At 48.9% G+C, this 17,678-nt stretch overlaps 1 protein-coding gene and 1 long non-coding RNA gene across 4 annotated transcripts in view; both read right to left on the bottom strand.

Annotated features, from left to right (window-relative positions):
- Positions 1 to 2,441: 2,441 nt before the first annotated feature.
- LOC117801886 lies at positions 2,442 to 14,890 on the bottom strand. 3 transcript variants are annotated; one of them, XR_004624665.1, is made up of 3 exons: positions 11,086 to 14,890; positions 5,692 to 5,932; positions 2,442 to 3,638 (listed from the first exon to the last, which is right to left on the bottom strand). It is a non-coding gene; the product is annotated as an uncharacterized LOC117801886 (long non-coding RNA). The 3 variants fall into 3 exon arrangements; XR_004624667.1 differs by lacking the exon at positions 2,442 to 3,638 and having other exon boundaries at positions 5,400 to 5,932; positions 11,086 to 11,802; positions 11,925 to 14,890; XR_004624666.1 differs by lacking the exon at positions 2,442 to 3,638 and having other exon boundaries at positions 5,400 to 5,932; positions 11,086 to 11,393; positions 11,612 to 14,890.
- A 1,684-nt stretch (positions 14,891 to 16,574) lies between these two features.
- Positions 16,575 to 17,678, bottom strand: part of CDCP1 (CUB domain containing protein 1) — a 54,485-nt gene continuing 53,381 nt past the window's right edge. The window contains exon 9 of the mRNA XM_034658169.1: positions 16,575 to 16,989. Within this exon, the coding sequence (XP_034514060.1) occupies positions 16,575 to 16,989 (415 nt within the window). The remainder of the gene's footprint in view (positions 16,990 to 17,678) is intronic.

Genomic DNA, 17,678 nt, shown 5'->3' on the forward strand with positions numbered 1-17,678 from the left:
TGTATCTACATCTCCTTCTGGAAGCTAGGTTATTGATAGAAACGCTTTGTTCTTGTAGATTGCTAAGACATTTGTAAACTGAGGGAGACTCAGGTCTTGCGGGATTGTGGTCCCTATAAATTGACTATTTGTTTTTTCCTTTCCTTAGCTTTAGGGCAGTGCCTGAGGAATGTCACATAGATCCCATGTGGGGGTGGGGGTTGCGGGGTGTCAGCTTCTGCTTTGTGCTCAGCTTGCCTTCTGTTCCCTCATCAGTAGCTTGTTTTAGAAAAACACTCAGCCCACAAGAATAATTAATTTTTCTGAAGAATCATGATGTAATAGTAAATGTCTACACCCAGAGGGACAAACAATGTAGAATAAGTTGGCAAAGTTCGATACAAGGCTGGTTGTTGTCCACAGGGCCATGAAACCATAACCTTTGAGGTTATCTTTTCTACTGGACCGAGTTTGTTTGCGTCTCTACCTGACAAAAATCATTCCCAGCTTATCAATTTTCTACAAATGAACAGACACTCCTAACAGAGTCTAGGTCCCAATCAATAGTAAGTCAACCAAAAATTCCATTTCCTTATAGCCCTGGATGATCTTTAGGTGAACTTATTAGGCAATGCTCTGGGAGACTCGGAAAGGACATTCAGTCCATCATTCTCCATCATTTTCCAGTTTTGGATAATCTGTCTTTACGTGATTGCCCGAACTCCTGCAAACTAACCAAGCCTCATTAGACCAAACGGCCAAGTGCCTTTCCCGTGGCTGCGGAGCTGTCGGAGCTGACGCTACTACCACCGTTATATCAGATGTCTTTCTCCCCAGATCTCTCTTCCACCACCAGGGGGAGTTGGTGATGTCTCAGTACAATCTGATGAATGAGTGACTTCTGGCAGCTTCCTGTTTGGTGTCTTCCGGTCATGGAAAAGACCATTGCTCAAAAATGTTTGGCTTTCCTGGAAAAAATTGGGGCTCTCAGTAAAAAGATTGATTCATATTTCTTTGGCAACTTTGTTTTATTTTTTTAGTTTTATTATTTATTTATTTATTTACCTTTAAAGATTTTACTTATTTATTTGTCAGAGAGAGAGAGAGAGCACAAGCAGGGGGAGCAGCAGGCAAAGGGAGAAGCAGACTCCCCACAGAGCAAGGAGCCCCATGCAGGACTCGATCCCAGGATCCCGAGATCATGACCTTAGCCAAAGGCAGACACCCAACCGATTGACCCACCCAGGAGTCCCTATTTTATTTAATTTTTAAAAGATTTTATTCATTTATTGGAGAGAACGAGAGAGAGCATGAGCAAGAGGAAGGGCAGTGGGAGAAGCAGACTGCCCACTGAGCAGGGAGCCTGAGGAAGCAAGGCTCCATCCCAACCCCCTCCCCCATCGTGACCCGAGCCTAAGGCAGATGCTTAACCAATGAGCCACCTAGATGCCCCTTCTACAGCAAATTTAAACTGAGCATTTTGTGACTTTACTTATAGAAAGACATCTAAGCAAAAGAAGGAAAATAGGCCCACCCTGAGTCATATAGTATCCCTATGCTAAAAGCCCCGGAGAAGGCTTGCCCTGACGCTCTGCTGGTCTATGTCTTTGGGAACACCAAAGTACTGAGTGAAGACATCAACAGCCACTACAAAGTTTAATAAATATGTTTAAAAAATTGCATTATGATTGACATGCAGTATTGATATTGTGTGAGTTTCAGGCATGCAACGCAGTGATTTGACAATTACATACATTATGAAACACTCATCGTGGTAAGTGTAGTCACCATTCAAAGTTATTACAGTATTATTCAATGTGGTTTGAAGTGGTGGGGTTTGGAGTCGATGGCCAAGAAAGAATTCTTGAGACATCTTTGGTGCAAAAAGGTGATTTTTTATTAAAGCACGGAGATAGGACCAGTGGGCAGACAGAGCGGCCCCAGGATTGCGAGAGCAACTGATGGTCTACTATGGAGTTGGGGGAGGTAAAGACCAGGGGAATTTTCCAAAAGGACTTTCATCTGCTAAAGAAGACTCGCAGGATCCTGGAGGCCTGGCTGTTGTCAAGCTCAGGGTGTTTTTAACCTCTAGCCAGGTATTAACATAGGACAGTAGGGAGTTTCCTGGAGGAAGTTATACTCTGCTTGCCTCAAGTATTGGTCAGTGGTCTGCAGGTGACAAGGAGATTTAATTTTATCTACATTTCCTGCTGCCCTTGTTCTCCACATCATTGTTGACTATATTCCCTATGCTGTATTTTTCATCCCTGTGACTTATTTGTTTTCTACCTGGAAGTTTGTACTCTTCATCCCCCCCACCTCTTTTGCCCATCTGCCCACCCCCATCCCCTCTGGCACCCACCAGTTTGTTCTATTTATGAGTGCATTTCTGTTTTCTTCATTTGTTTTGTTTTTAAGATTCCACCTATAAATGAAACCCTATGGTATTTGTCTTTCTCTGTCTGACTTATTTCACTTAGCATCATAATACCTTCTAGGTCCATCCACATTGTTGTGCACATGTAGATGCATTTTGGAGTGCCACCTGGTGTCTTGGAGGACCCTCCCTGTGCCTCTCCCACTCCACAAACAGGAGGCTGGAGTCCACCCCTAGGTCTTTCCGGTGACCTTAGGTAAAAGCCACACACATTCTTTGTATTTCTTCATTTAAACTTAAAGAAAGAAAGAAGAAGACACTCAGCCCTCTGGGACTCCAGTGTGGTTGTAAGAACCAATTCAGAGTTTATTGAGTTAAGTGCCAGGCACCCAGTGCTGCACGTGGGATAAAGCTGCAGTAAAAGTACTTTGCAAATCAAAAGAGAAAGTGTCATTAGTTGAGATCAAAGGCCCATGACAGTTAGCCTGCAGGCTGGGCCTCCTGGGTGGCTGCAGGGAGCAGGGGTAAGATGGGGGTGATGGTGGGAAGAGACTTGGTGAGATGGCCTATGATCCAGCTGTTCTTCAGCCTGCAAACTAGCTCAGGAGACATAGCAGGTGGCTCCCAGCCAAGCAATTAGGGTCTTGTGAAAGGAAAGGGATCAAGAATGGAACGGGTCCCTACTGGTCTCCTGAGCCCCAGTGGGCACCCAGGGTCCACAGTACACACTGAGTCCAAGTCTGAGGCAGAGCGAGTGGCTCTTTCATTCACTCCCACAGGCCTGTGGACTTGGATTTTGGCTAAAAATATAGCTTCCCCTAAAATTCCAGAGCAGTCACAAAGCGAGTTTTGCAGCCTGACCTCCTCACAGTCCTAGTCCCATGGTTAAGGTCGGAACAGAGTTTAGTTCCTCTAGCCTGGGTCTTTGAAAGGTCAGATCTGAACATCTGGGGCCACATGAAGAACCGATGAAGGGCTTTGAAGTTGCTTCAGTAGCTGGTGCCCGGACTCCTCTTTCCAGGGGGGAGCCCAACACCTCCTCTCCCAGGGCTGGTTTGCAGCCCCCCAGAGACATCTTGTATTGGAAGGATCATCAGTTGAGGAGTGTGTGGAGCAATGACGTTCCAACTCACTGGAGGTGTGTAGAAGCTTCCAGCAGGGTGTGAGCAGCGTTTCTGCTGTTCTACCTTCTAGTCTTTTCTAGCCAGTAGCCTCTCAGGGAGTGACCTGGGATCTCTGACCAGAGGGGGATGAAATCTGGCCAAACTACTGGTCATAGCACCTGGGGGTGGGAAGGGGGGAAGCGAGGCTCAAAGTCTGAAACACTGGACTTAACAGAGGCTTGCAGGGCTGTAATACTTTTTTGAGACATTTAATAATCACATAATCCTGAGTTTTAATGCATTTTAAATATATCTATTTTTAAAGTTTATTCATTTAAGTAATCGCTATACCCACCGTGGGGTCTGAACCCATGACCCTGAGATTAAGAGTCACATGTTCTTCCTACCAGGCCAGCCAGTGCTCCGTTTTAACAAGTTTTAAAAAGGAAGTTTTCATTTTATTGTATTTAATTAATTAATTAAGTTATTATTTTAAAAAAGTTTTTATTTACTCATTTAAGTAATCTCCATACCCAACATGGGATTCCAACTCATGACCTCGAGAGCAAGGGCAGCATACTCTTCTGACTGAGCCAGCCAGGTGCCCCCATTTTATTGTGTTTTATTTTATTTTTTTAAAAAGATTTTATTTATTTATTTGACAGAGAGAGAGAGAGAGACAGCCAGCGAGAGAGGGAACACAGGCAGGGGGAGTGGGAGAGGAAGAAGCAGGCTCCCAGCGGAGGAGCCTGATGTGGGGCTTGATCTCAGAACACCCAGGATCACACCCTGAGCCAAAGGCAGACACTTAACAACTGTGCCACCCAGGCACCCCTAAAAACTGGTTTTAAAACTTCTCAAATGCTTAGAGGCTATTTAGAGGCACTGACTCAACTCCACACTGGAGAAGAATGGATGTGGTCTGCGACCATTGTAGGGGTTCAGAGCAAGTTGCAAAATAATCAAGGCCCAAAGACTTGGAGAAACGTTGACCTTCCCTCTAACTGCCCAAAATAATTTTGATGAAGAACCCATTCTTAGAAGAAGGATACATTAAATCACTGCATGTTACCAGGGTGGTAGACAGGGAGGGATTTAGCAAGTCTGTTTGTTAAAATTCCACCCGATGTCCCATTGTTTCCCCAGCAAACATTTGTTTACCAAACATTTACTTTTTCATCTTCCTGTGAATTTCCTTCCATTTGAAGTCCCACGCTCTTACCCCCCTCTCTTTGGTTCAGGATGACATATAAACTTCATTTGGTCTGACTGTCTTTGGAATCTCACGTGTATGTGGATTCCCCATATGTACAAGTTTAAATTAGATTTTCTCCTGTGAATCTTGTCTCGTATCCATTTAATTCTTAGACCAGCTAGAAGAATCTTAAAGGATAGAGAAAAATGTTTCCTTCCCAGCATCATTTTTAAAGGACTGGTGCTATTTGTCCATATCCTTGTCATTGAGGATAGGTGTCCTTTGGGGAGTGAGATGGAGCAGGGAGAAAAGACTGGATGGTTGCTATGGTTACCGCAAGCCACAGAGCTGGGAGTGTTGCTCCCCCCTCCCCTACATGTCTCCACTGGGGTCTGTTTCTGATCCCTAGGTGCCCTGGGCAGGCAGGCCCAAATGCCGAGGGCTGCCTCACACACGGACAGCCAAATATCTCATCTCACTGCTCCCATGTCACAAAATGAGACCCTGCACTTTCCTCTTCTCTGGCTGTTGAGCCCCCACAGCTCATGCTGTGATGATCCTTCCAGGAACATCGCTTTCTAGGGCTGCACAAAAGCTAGAGGACCATGTGCCAGCTTGCTGGAGCTGACAGCTAAATGAGTTTGGAGAGGATGAGGAGAACAGCAACATCAAATCTGACACAGTTAGCTAGAGAACTGTCAACTCACAGGAAAAGGCAACCAGCTTGCCGAAGATGAGGCCAAGCCAAAATAAGCCCACTATTGGCAATAGTTTTCTTTTTCAATGCAGATTTAAGAAGAGTGGCTACTAAATTCAGACATTGTCATATACATCACCTCTCCCACCCTCATAATCACCTTGTTAAGTAGGTATCAGGATTCATATTCTACAATTGAGGGTGTTTTGACTCAGAAGGGTTAAGTAACTTGGATTACATGGCGGGACTTCAGAGCTGCCTCTGAGCAATTTTGAGGTCTTTATCAGTCAGAGCACAAATGTTTCCCCAAAACAAGATAGGCTTGGTTTAATACACATACCCATGTGCACAAATTGATAGATCTCCACCATCTCCTTGACACATGGTGGACGAGTGGCCTGCGGCTTCGTCAGTGGCTTTGCTTCTGGAACACTCTTCAGTGACGGGCCCCAGCAGTAGGGACTCCCTCAAAGACCGGCCCACTCCCCAACTGGTCCTCTGAGGCCTCTCAAGGAGCAGCAAACTGTGGCACAGCTGGACTAGAAAATGAGCCCCAGTCTTCTCATCTGTGAGTCTCTTTCCTGAAGAAAAGGTCTTGGTCAGTTGGTCAAAACTGGGAAGCTCCTTGAGAATGTCACAACTCCAGTCCCAGAGATCCTGACTGTGTTGTTATGTATGGAGCCCGGGAATCTGCATTTGATTTAAGAATGCCAAGCAATTTGGAAACAGGTTCTAGAAACCACACTGAACCCTCTGGGCCCTCTGGGCCCTGGAATGGGACAGTAGCTGGAGCAGAGTGGAAAACATCCAGAAGCATTTCTTTTCCATTGAGGGTACAAGGGCAAATATTATACCCAAGTAAGCCTTCCAGAGGCCTGGAGTTTCAACAGACTCAGACCTTGCTCGGAATTGGGGAAAATAAAAATGAACTATAATATGATGAAAGCTTCTAAATGGATGAATAGCTCCAATTAGCCTGTTCATTGTCCAGCTCCAATCAGTTGGGACTCCTTGGTGACCATTGTTCTATGTCACATGCATAGACTTTCAGTGGCCAATTGTACTTTGAGGTTAGTTAATGCCCATTATGGAAACAAAACAAAACAGAAACATCCTCATGTTCCAGCTAGATTCAAGATCTTGCTACGGTGTTAAAATGGGCTGAATTTGTATCACACCATAGCACTCATTTGAAGCCTGCCCCCAAAATGCTCATTTTCATTTTTGAAAAATTTTCAAATGACAAAGGACACGATATTTTTTAATATTGACATTACTCTAGTCCATAAGGACAGGATAAAACTAAAACACACAGTGACTTTCAGTGAGGTCTTTAATCAGCTAAGGAAAGGGATAGGCTAGGGGAAAATCTCCTTGGAGGTTCTTAAATTGCTAAGGGAGGAAACAAGACAAACGGGCTGGATGCATAAATGTCCGAGTGAAGAGGATCTAGACATGGAGTCAGATGTGACAGCTACATTATGCTGGAAACAAACACTGCATGTTTTTGAGAGATTTACAATCATATTCAAATATAAACAAACAAATACATAAAAAACCAGAACTGAAGCAAAGTTGACAAATGCCTAACCAGTATCCATTTTTTCATTTCTCCCCTGTAATAGACCTTTACATTGTCAGAGTCACCAATGTGCCTTGCTAATTTTCCAGTCATCCTTTTTTTTTTCTTAAATTTTTTATTTATTTGAGAGAGAGAGAGAGCACAAGCAGGGGGAGCAGCAGAGGGAGAGGGAGAAGCAGGCTCCTCGCTGAGCAGGGACCCCAATGTGGGGCATGATCCCAGGACTCTGGGATCATGACCCGAGCTGAAGGCAGATACTCAACCAACTGAGCCACCCAGACAACCTCCCAGGAAAGTTCTTTGCTCCCCATCTCTCTGCTTCCTGCCTGGAATGTATATGTGGCTTCTGGAGCTCCAGCAGCCATAATGAGACCCATGAAGCAAACTTGATGGTTAGAAGCCATAGCCAGGATGGTGAAGGAGAAAGATAGGAACCTAGGTCCCACCTCTGAATGTCCTATATGTGAGAAAATAGGCCTTTATCTTGTTTAAGCTATTGTTTTTCGTTATATGAACTTGAACCTACCCTGTGCCAGGTACTGTTCCAGGTACTAGGGATGGGAATGAGTAAAACATACCAACAGTTCCTGCCTCATGAAGCATATAACTTTTGTTTAAAGCCCAATGCAGGGCCTGAACTCGTGGCCCTGAGATCAAGACCTAAGCTGAGATCAAGAATCAGATGCTTAACCAACTGAGCCACCAGGTGCCCCATGAAGCTTATAATTTAGTTGGAAGAGCAACGATAAACAAGATAAAGAAATACAATATATAGTTTGTTAGATAGTAACAATGATAAGTACAAATGAAGCAAGGGAGCAGATAGGAAGTGTGGAGGTCAGGGGAAGGCTTGACATTTTAGAGTGTAGCCATGGACCCCATGGGATTTTACCAAGGCACTGAAGTACTGTTCGTATAAAGACCTAAAGAAGTAAGGGAGAGAGCAGAGGGATTTCAGGTGGAAGAGTGTTCTAGTTGGAAAGAACAGCAAGCACAAAAGCTGTGAGGCCAGAATGTTCGAGAATTAACCAGGGCTTGGCGTGGGTGGAGCAGGATGATTGAGGGAGTAGGTATTAAGAGCTGATGTTCCAGAGGTGACAGGGCCAGGTGCAGCAGGGCCTCACGGGCAGCAGGAAGGATTCTGGCTTCTACTCTGAATGAGATGGGGCGACACGGAGGGTTCTGAGCAGGGGAGTCACGAGATCTGCCTTATATAGGAACGGAATCCCTGTGGTTATGTGTTGAGATGAAGCAGCAGAGAGCAAAGGTGGAGGCACAGAGACGGATGAGGAGGTGACAGCATCATCGAGGTGAGAAGTGATGGTGGCTTGGGCCTAGTGAAAGCAGTGAAAGTTGGAGGGTGGGGGATCCTGGATACAAGGGGAGCCATTAAAATTACTGGTAGCCGGGACGCCTGGGTGGCTCAGTCGGTTGGGCGTCTGCCTTAGGCATAGGTCATGATCCCGGGATCCTGGGATTGAGTCCCGCCTCGGGCTCCCTGCTCAGTGGGGATCCTGCTTCTCCCTCTGCCTGTTGCTTCCCCTGCTTGTGCTCTTTCTCTCTCTGTCTCTGACAAATAAATAAATAAAATCTTAAAAAAAAAAGATTTTTAAAAGTGATCTTTATACCTAACGTGGGGCTCAAACTCACGACCCTGAGATCAAGAGTTAGCACCCCAGTTTTGGATGTTTTGAATTTGAGATGCCTAAGAGATGCCAAGTGGAGATGTTGAGTAGAGATGGACGCACAAGTTGAATTCAGGGGAGGGGTCCATCCTGGGAGCGAGCAGGATGTAAATGGCATTCAGCATCACGTGACTGGAGGAGGTCACCAAGTGAGTGAGTGTGGAGAAAACAAGGGATCTGAACCCCGAACCATGGGCCCCTCTGATGTTTAGAGATGAGGAGGCAAGGTAGAGCCAGTGAAGAAGAAGGTTGAGGAAAACCAGCAAGCCCGAGGCCATGACGGCCAAGAGAAAAATATACTTAATGGGGAAAGAGTGAGAGATGGTGTTCATTGCTCATCCAACTGGCCATAGAAACACTTCAGAAGAGTTCTCGGTACATAGTAAGCATCAGGTTCATGGAAAGTGGTATTGTACGTATCACACACACACACACACTGCATTAGTCCCATACAGCAGAATTTTTCGTGATGATGAAAATGTTGTCCACATGTGCGTCCCATACTTAGCACTTACCCACAGGCGGCTACTGAGCACTTGAACATGTGCCTAGTGTAGAAACTACACTATGGGGGCGCCTGGGTGGCGCAGTCGTTAAGCGTCTGCCTTTGGCTCAGGGCGTGATCCCCGCTTTACGGGATCGAGCCCCACATCAGGCTCCTCCGCTGGGAGGCTGCTTCTTCCTCTCCCACTCCCCCTGCTTGTGTTCCCTCTCTTGCTGGCTGTCTCTCTCTCTGTTGAATAAATAAATAAAATCTTAAAAAAAAAAAAAAAGAAACTACACTATGGGAGGGGCCGAAACATGGTAGCGGAGGGAAACTCCATTCAAACAAAATAAGATGCCCAAGTGTACTTCGTTCACATAAACGCCCCTAAGGGGCGCATTCAAGTCAAGTGGGGAACTCCATACCCCTTTCCCTAGTCTTCCCACTCCCCGACCTTAGCATCCCCTCCACACACAACCATGTACCCTTAATTTGAAAAAGGAAGCCCTAATGTATTAATTAGGAACCAATTTAATTAAAATTAATTTAATATTAAAATTTGAACAGCCACAGGTAGCTAGTGGCTAGTGTATTGGACAGAATGGATCTCGTCTCTCCCATGACCTAGTATAAATGCTGTCTTTTCAGATTATCTGCCCAATCATTATGTGTTTTTTTTTTTTTTTTAAGATTTTATTTATTTAACAGAGAGAGAGACAGCCAGCGAGAGAGGGAACACAAGCAGGGGGAGTGGGAGAGAAAGAAGCAGGCTCCCAGTGGAAGAGCCCGACGTGGGGCTCGATCCCAGAACTCTTCGATCATGCCCTGAGCCGAAGGCAGACGCTTAACGACTGAGCCACTCAGGCGCCCCATGTTTTAACCAGTTAATAAGTGAGTGGTACAGAAAGGCCTTTTGGTAGAGTTCAAAAGTCGGGTGCTCAGGAGAGGACAATGAGTGAGCAAGCAAAGGCCAGAACACTGGAGAAAGTAGGATAGGCCTTCGGACACCCCAGGACTCAAATCTTGGTTCTGTTACTTAGCTGTGGGCCCCTAGCGAGTTCCTGACTCTCTCCAAGCCAGCTTCATTCTCTGAGATGAGGGGTGGTAACAGCCCTGATCTCCAGGTAGAAGCGGTTAACTCATTCGCAGGATCTGGTGCAAAATCAAAATGTGAGTATAAATGTTCGACAATTAGTAAGAATTTCAAGCGGGTGCAAGTGGAGCCCTGAGCTAGGCGCGGGCCCTCCTGAGCGTGTGGCTGCAACGGGGCACACACACGTGAAGCTGTCTCTAGGGTCTGGGAAGGCTGCTGGGTGGTCCAAGTGTTGAAAATAGTCGTGGGCGCAGGGGCTGAGCCAGGACCAGAGTGTTCGTTGCTGCCGCTGAGCTGGCTGGGCTGAAGGCTGGGGCGGGAGAGCTTTCCTGGCATCCGTTCCGGGTCTTCTCTCTTTCCGTGTCCTTAGGCTATCTTACAGCCAATTTGTTCTAGGCCTGTTTGTTGTCTGGGTCTGAAATGACCACGGTCTAGCTCCTGGTATTTACCTCCGTCAATGGCTGGCCAAGAGGCCTTATGGGCTCAGCCCTGTGGCTCATGGATCAGCAACAGGGTCTTAAGAGGCCAGAGGAAAGGAGGGAATTGGGGGGTTAGACTGAGTTCTGTGTCTTTCTGTTTTCTCATAAGCACCTTTTCAAAAAGATTTTATTTTATTATTAGTTTTTAAATATTTTATTTATTTGAGGGTGGAGGGAGACAGCACAAGCAGGGAGGAGGGGCAGAGGGAGAAGCAGACTCCTTGCTGAGCAGGGAGCCAGATGCAGGATTCGATCCCAGGACCCTGGGATCATGACCTGAGCCGAAGGCAGATGCTTCACTGACTGAGCCACCCAGGTGACCCCTCATAAGCATCTTTAAAGCCAAAAAGCAGCCCCATGAACCCCCAAACAGAGAACAGTGAGTCCTGGGGTAGGGACTTGTTCACTTACCTCTGGAGTAGAGCTTAGGCCAAGGGTACCTTGATGTGGCATCAATCTTGGAAAGCATGCAGGTGTAAAGTGTGACTCCCCTCTTCTCTTGGGAACAGGAATCCATCAGGGGTGTGGCTGAGGGCAGGGCTGAGTGTCGGGGAGCTGGATTTGGCAGGGCTTGCTGAGCTGCGGGTGCTTTGCTCTATGGCTCTGACACCAGATTCCTGGGCATCCCTGACCTGGGGATGAGCTGCCGACACCAGGTCCAGAGGCCTATGGGTGGGTGTTGTGCTCCCGAGGCTTCTTCCCCCAAAGTTCATGGTCTTCTGGAGGAAGGAGAAGAGACAGGGGGAAGGAAAGGATCTCATGGGAGCCCTGGGCCACTTTGACAGCCCCTTACCTCTAGTTGTGTCGTGTTGTCCCCCCACCTGCTGCAGAGCAGGACATTTGCTGCCCCGCCACTTGCGTGTTCGCATCCTTGGGCGAATGACTCCATTTCACTGGGAGTCCTTTTCTCACCAGTAAACTGGAGATGGAACATTACCTCTGCGATCATCAGAGGTTGCTGTGAGAGAAGGCTTGAAAGCTTCTAGCATAAGGTATTTGCCCGGCGTCGAATTCCTTCCCTCCACCTGGCCGTCTCCGGTATGACACCTGCCTGATGTCACCGGTGAAGTACGATGTCTCTATTCTGACCATGAACGTAACAGATGCTATTGCTGGGCGTCTGCTGTGCTGGGCAACGTGAGAAGGATGAACCAAGTATAAAGACATGGACTCCTACCTCTGAGAAAAGTAAGACCACACTGGGCAAGACACAGGCAAGTACCAACTCCCAATTAAAGGAACTGAAGTACCTCAGTGCTGAGTATCAGGCATCCTAAGGATGATTGCCATTTAGAGGGAGAGCTTGGTGGGGCTGGAGGGCTTCTTGGAGGAAGTGGTAGACTCAGAAGTGCTGGTAGGATCTGCATGGCGGGGTATGGGGGGGGTTAGGTAGCACAGCTTCTGGTAGAGGGTCGTCCGGGAACAGTGGCGTGAACCACTAATCGGGCAGGAGTGCCCATCATACCCCCTGAGGGTTCTGAGTGCCATTAGGATGGAGCTCTGTGGTCATGGGTTCAACGGAGGGAGATATCCGGAGAGCTGAGGAGGACCAGGTAGGAAACTGGAGGTGCCGTACTGTGGTCCCAAGGGAAGCAGATCACGGATTTTATTCTGAGGGTCGAATCTGGAGGCACAGGTGGTCAGAGCGAGGGGGTCCCACAATGAAGTGTGGTGGGAGGGAGAAGGAAGGTAGAGGAGGAGAAGGTCTAAAGCAATCAGGGTGAGTGACAGGGGTGAACCAAAGTCCGGTCCAATATCTGGGCCTGGGTGACGGGAAGAGTCAAAGCATTTTTGAGATGGATGTGACCTTGGAAGACTGACTCTTGTGTAGACGTTTGAGAAACAGAACACAACTCAAGACCACCCAGCTAGCTAGGGGCAGAGTCAGGAAGTGAAGTCACGTTGAAGGTTTAGTGCGAGTGGATGAGAAAGAGTGAATTTGCCTCTGGAGTGATCAGGTTTGCGGCACACGGGGACATGTGAGCTGATGAACCCAGAAGACTGCTGAAAATGTGGGCCTGACGCCCAGGGGGGGATCAGCTAGGACATAGGGGCATTCTCATCATAGAACAGAGGACATGGTTAGAACCCCAAGGGGCAGTGTGCTGATCGAAAAGGCCAGAAGCCCAAAGACTGAAGCTTGAAGTCCAAGAACAGGATCCAGGAGGAAGGGTAGCCAGACAGGTGGAATGTGGCCCAGATGTGAACACGGTGATCAAGAAAAAGGTGTTGGTTGGTGCTGTCTAGGGGCTCGGACACTTGGCTCCAATCTCCCTGGCCCCACTGAAGCAGATGGCTGCAAACTCTTTGACCCCTCTCCCACTGAGATGCGGGTTCTTTGCTTCCCCCCCAAATGTGTGCAGGCTCTGTGATGAATGTGCCCGGAGACTGGAATGGAAGTGCCGCCATGCCAGCTTCCTGGCCCAAGTCTCCAGACACTGGCAGCTCTGACTTTCTGCTCTGAGAACACCTGCTCTTGGAACACAGCCACCGTGTTGCAAAAAAGCCCCCCAAATCCTGTAGAATGGTCCAGGGGAGGAGGAATCAAAGCTCCTGGCGGGCAGCCTGTAGACTCACCAGCTGAGTGATGCCACCATCTTGAAAGAAGAGTCCAGTTGAGTTGCCCAGAGAGGTAAGCTGTCCCTGATGAGTTCTGCTCAGATTTGTGAGCAAAATAAAGACTATTCCTAACTTCCTTAAGTGTGGGGTGGTTTCTTACACTGCAATATCCTTTCTCCTCGGTGCACTTGGGTCTCTTCTCCAAGGGCAAGGTGAATGGTGGAGGGCCCATTGGAGCTTCCCTTTCCCACCAGCCTCCCTTTGCTTCTGTTCTGCTGGTCGGTGACCGGCATGGGGCTTAGGGCTCCATTTCGGTCAACGGCAAGGGTGGCCCAAGACCTCCACGGGGGTGTCAGGAATGGTCACGCAGAGAGGCTCATGGTGTCTCAGCAAGGACAGAACAGAAAAGGCTCTGGCCTCTCAGTTACCCACTGGCAGCCCAAAGCCTGGCATCCGGTACCATAAACACACAGAAAAGACAACATCTGGTGAACTCCTGCCGAGTGTGTTGGGATAAACCGGGGGATCTGGGCCTCAGCCGGACCAGGGGACAAGCAGCCAAAGCATTTAAACAATTCGATGCCCACTTTCCTGCACATTCGTTTATTGAAAAAAGAGCAGGAAACGAATAAAATGGTACCTAAAAAGTATCTACAATGGAATAAATTATTCCCAGTTAAGCACTACAGATGCATACAAACCAGTCCTCTAACCTTGACCAGGATTCCCTTCCCAAGGACGTGCTTCCCCCCTTCCCCCACTCCCGACTCTTCCTGAGACTTCCCCTCCTGCACAAAGTGACCGTAGCATTAGAGCCCCGTCCTCTAGGAGCCGGGCTTCCCCACACGCATCACGGTGCAGGCAGCCCAGGCGTCCACAGACCCAGCGGGAGAGCACACAGTCGGCGTCGGCAAATGTGTCCAAGTGGTTTCTAGTCACCCTGACGACGTATTTTAACTCAGTGGGTTCTGGGCTTTAAAGAAAAGAGTCAGAGGCGTGTTGGGCTGGCACCTCCAGGGAGGCCTAGCTTCAGAAAACATTACATTCTCCTGGGGTCTCAGGGAGATAGCAACTGGGCCTGGAGTTTTGAGCTCTCGGTTAAAAGCAAATGGCCCCATGGGGCCCTTGTAAGTAAAGGCGGAGGATGTGACGACAAGGAGGCCAAGGGTGGCCCGCCAGGCTCCGGGGCAGCGGGATACAGAGCGCCCAGGCCAGGGCTCCAGCGGTGATCCGAAGTCACGATACAATGTCAGCTGCAGCTGGGGAAGCCCCTTCATCAGGGGGTCAAGAGGCCGAAGGTAACTGGGCAGGGACCCACCTTTTTAAAAGGGAAAGGTGCCAGGGGCTGCACCCAGGGTGTCAGCCAAACAACCAACTCTTCCTTCTGGAAAGAGTTCAAGAGGCCTTGGAATACACTGCATTTAGGAGATCGCACAACTCCTTTTCGTGGAAGCAAGTAGCACACGCGAGCAAGCCAGGCAGTGCACTTCCAAGGGAATTCACTGAACACAACAAAGTGCATTTATTTTTTAAAGGAGGCGTGGCCACAGAAACATTGACCTTCGGACTGTGCCCACAAGCCAGAACCCGATCGCTCCCCTCCCAGGGATCGCTCCCCTCCCAGACGAGAGCAGGGCCCACAGAGGCAAATGCTCCCGGGGGGATGCAGGCCGTATATGGGAAAAAACCTTCCTAAAACGCACACCAGCCTCAAGGCCCGTCTTCTCCTTTGACAACAGACACAAACGGGTCCCAAACTTTCCCTTTCATTATAAACAAAGCAACCCCTGGGCGCGGAGGGGGGCACTGACCAGTAGCCACAGACACTCAGCCTCAGTGAGGGAGGCGAGAGGGAGTAGTGGGGACTGGGGTGAACTGGGGAACCAGGTGCCCCACCAGCTGCTGCCAGGTGAGTGTGAGCCCAGCAAGGGCCAGATCGCCTGATCTGGATTTTTATGCAAAAATTGCATCATTTTAAATGTTAGTAACGAATTCTTCAAAAAGATTCTGCAGGCCAGACAAAACACACCTGTGGGCTGGGTCGTTTTGTAGTCTCTCTTGCAGTGGTGGGACACTGTGATAGGCAGAATCATGGGTCCCCAAAGATGTCCATGTCCGAATCCCCCGGAACCTGAGGCTACGTTACCTTATGTGGCAAAAGGGACTTTTCCGTGTGATTAAAGATCTGGACGTGGGGAGATTTTCCTGGATTACCTGGGTGGGTGGGCTTCGTAAGTGAAAGGCCCATATAAGGCAAAGAAGGAAGGGAGGAGCATCCGTGGTCGGAGGCATGGACTGCCAGCAGCCTCTAAAAGCTTGAAAGGGCAAGGAAACCGATGTTCCCCTAAGGCCTCCAGAAGACGCGGAGCTCTGCTGACTCCCTGATTTTAGCCCAGGGACACCCACTTTGCCCTTCTGGTGTCCAGAACTGTAAGATAAGAAATCTATGTTGTGTTAAGCCATCATGCTTGAGGTCACTGGTTACAGTAGCAACAAGGAGCTAATACGGTGGCCCTTCTCTGGTGTATTTGTAGACATTGCTAGAGGTTGAAAATACTCTCTAAATTTCTCTTTCAATGCCAAAGTATTGCTGGAACAGGGACAGCCACACAAAGCAATTCGAGGACATGTTTCTTACTTCTAGGACTCAAGTGGACATGCAGTGGGATAACCTCACGCAAAGCAACAGCGTCAGGAAGTTGCTTATCAATGCCCTCCAGCAGACACGTCCTGCGTCGGCTGGACAGACTGCAAGTCATTCCCACCTTCCGGGGCACAGGCACATGTTTATCTAGTGGTCGGGAGAAGTCAAGACCCAGCCATCCAACCAGTTCGCATGAGTTGTCACCATGTCAGGTAGAAAGACCTATGTGGTTACGCATTCAACTTCTTAAACAGACAGGCCCACCAAATAAATAATAATAATAATAAGGCACATTGTCATTTTCATCCAGGGGGCTCCAGTGGGAGCAGGGACCTTGGATGGGCTCTGAGGGACTGGAATGGTTGCCCTGAAGAGGTCCAGATCCAGATCCAAATCCAGAACTTGTTGCCACCTCGTGCGGGGTGACTCACAGGTCTTCTCTCTCCTTACGGGCTGGTTCACAACCCACCCTAAGTTTAGAAGGACGTGAACTGTGATGATTGTATCCGGGTCGGGCTTCATCACTTTCAACATCCCATCACTGGAATGAGTCCACTTGGAAATCAGAGGTCGGTGGCATCCTAGAAAGCCTCCTGCTGCTCCTTCCATAGAATTCCTCTTTAGGATTTCTGCCTGAGACCCCTAAAAGGGTGTCTTAGTGCCCTGCTTTAGGCAAAGTCTTTGGGATGGGTCCCCGTTACTCCCCAGGATCCTCTGGCTCATGAGTGTCCAGCAAGGGAACGTCTGTGTTCCCGTTGTTGGGGTGGGAGAAGGTATATGGTTCGCTCTCAGACTCAGCAGGGAAGGCAGGGGGTGGCTCGTCTGTGGTCAGCTTTGCAGTCGGGGCCCTGGAGCATATGGGGGGTGGGAAAGGGGGGTAGTCCCCCATGGGGCCCTGGAAGGGCTGGTAGGTGTCCACCTCTGGCTGCAGGAAGGAGCCGTTGGAATCCTGCAGCAGGTGCCCATACACCATGGTGTCATCGATGACAGCATACACGTGGGAGTCACTGTCCTTTCGTCCTTTCTGAAACTTTTTTGGCTGCATCGGCATCTGGGTGTTGATGTTGCCATTGTAGATGCCTACGGGTGGGCGTTTGCTTTTCTTCTTTTTTCTACTGAGAGAAGGAGAGCAAGACAAGGGTCAGGAAGAGCAGCGCCTTAGCTGTGCCCCCCTTGCAGAGCCCTATTAGAAATGGGGCCCTTCAGGGTTCTCGCATGTCTCCCCCACATCCCTCAAATCCCTTAGCCCTTGAAGCTGAAACTACTGTCCTTCGGGAACATGTAGGAGGGACCAGCTTCTGTCTCCAGGCTTCACAGCGGAAACCGGGAGCAGAGCGTGGTTTAGAGAGGGCTCGTTTAACACTGTCTGCGCTTGGATTTGCCTCAGTGGCTGCAGGGTATCCAGGGGTGGGAACACCTGACAACCAGCCCCTCCTCGCTAGGAGAAAGGGTGGTGCCTCCGCCCAACCGCGTCCGGCGTGGTCATGCCTCCGCCAGCCCTCTAGGACGTGGTCTTTCCCATAGCTAATGCTTCATCCCTCTTTTGCGTGGGGCTCTAACCATCTGGATTCTAAATGACAGAGCAGAGGAGACTCGGGGTGCAAGGCTGCATCTTAGCTTCCAGTTGGAGTTGGGGACAGTGGGACTCAGGATTAGCAGAGGGATCCAGTCCCTTCAGCAGTAGCCTGCACAAGGGGGCCAGCCTGCTTAAAGGGAAAGAGCTCAAAAGAAGACAACGGTCAGGCTGGGGCACGCCAGAGCGCCTGGATAACACCATTAACATCTGCTTCCTAATGTTCTT

Source organism: Ailuropoda melanoleuca, chromosome 4, assembly GCF_002007445.2.
Source record: "Ailuropoda melanoleuca isolate Jingjing chromosome 4, ASM200744v2, whole genome shotgun sequence".
In the NCBI taxonomy this organism is placed as follows: domain Eukaryota; kingdom Metazoa; phylum Chordata; class Mammalia; order Carnivora; family Ursidae; genus Ailuropoda; species Ailuropoda melanoleuca.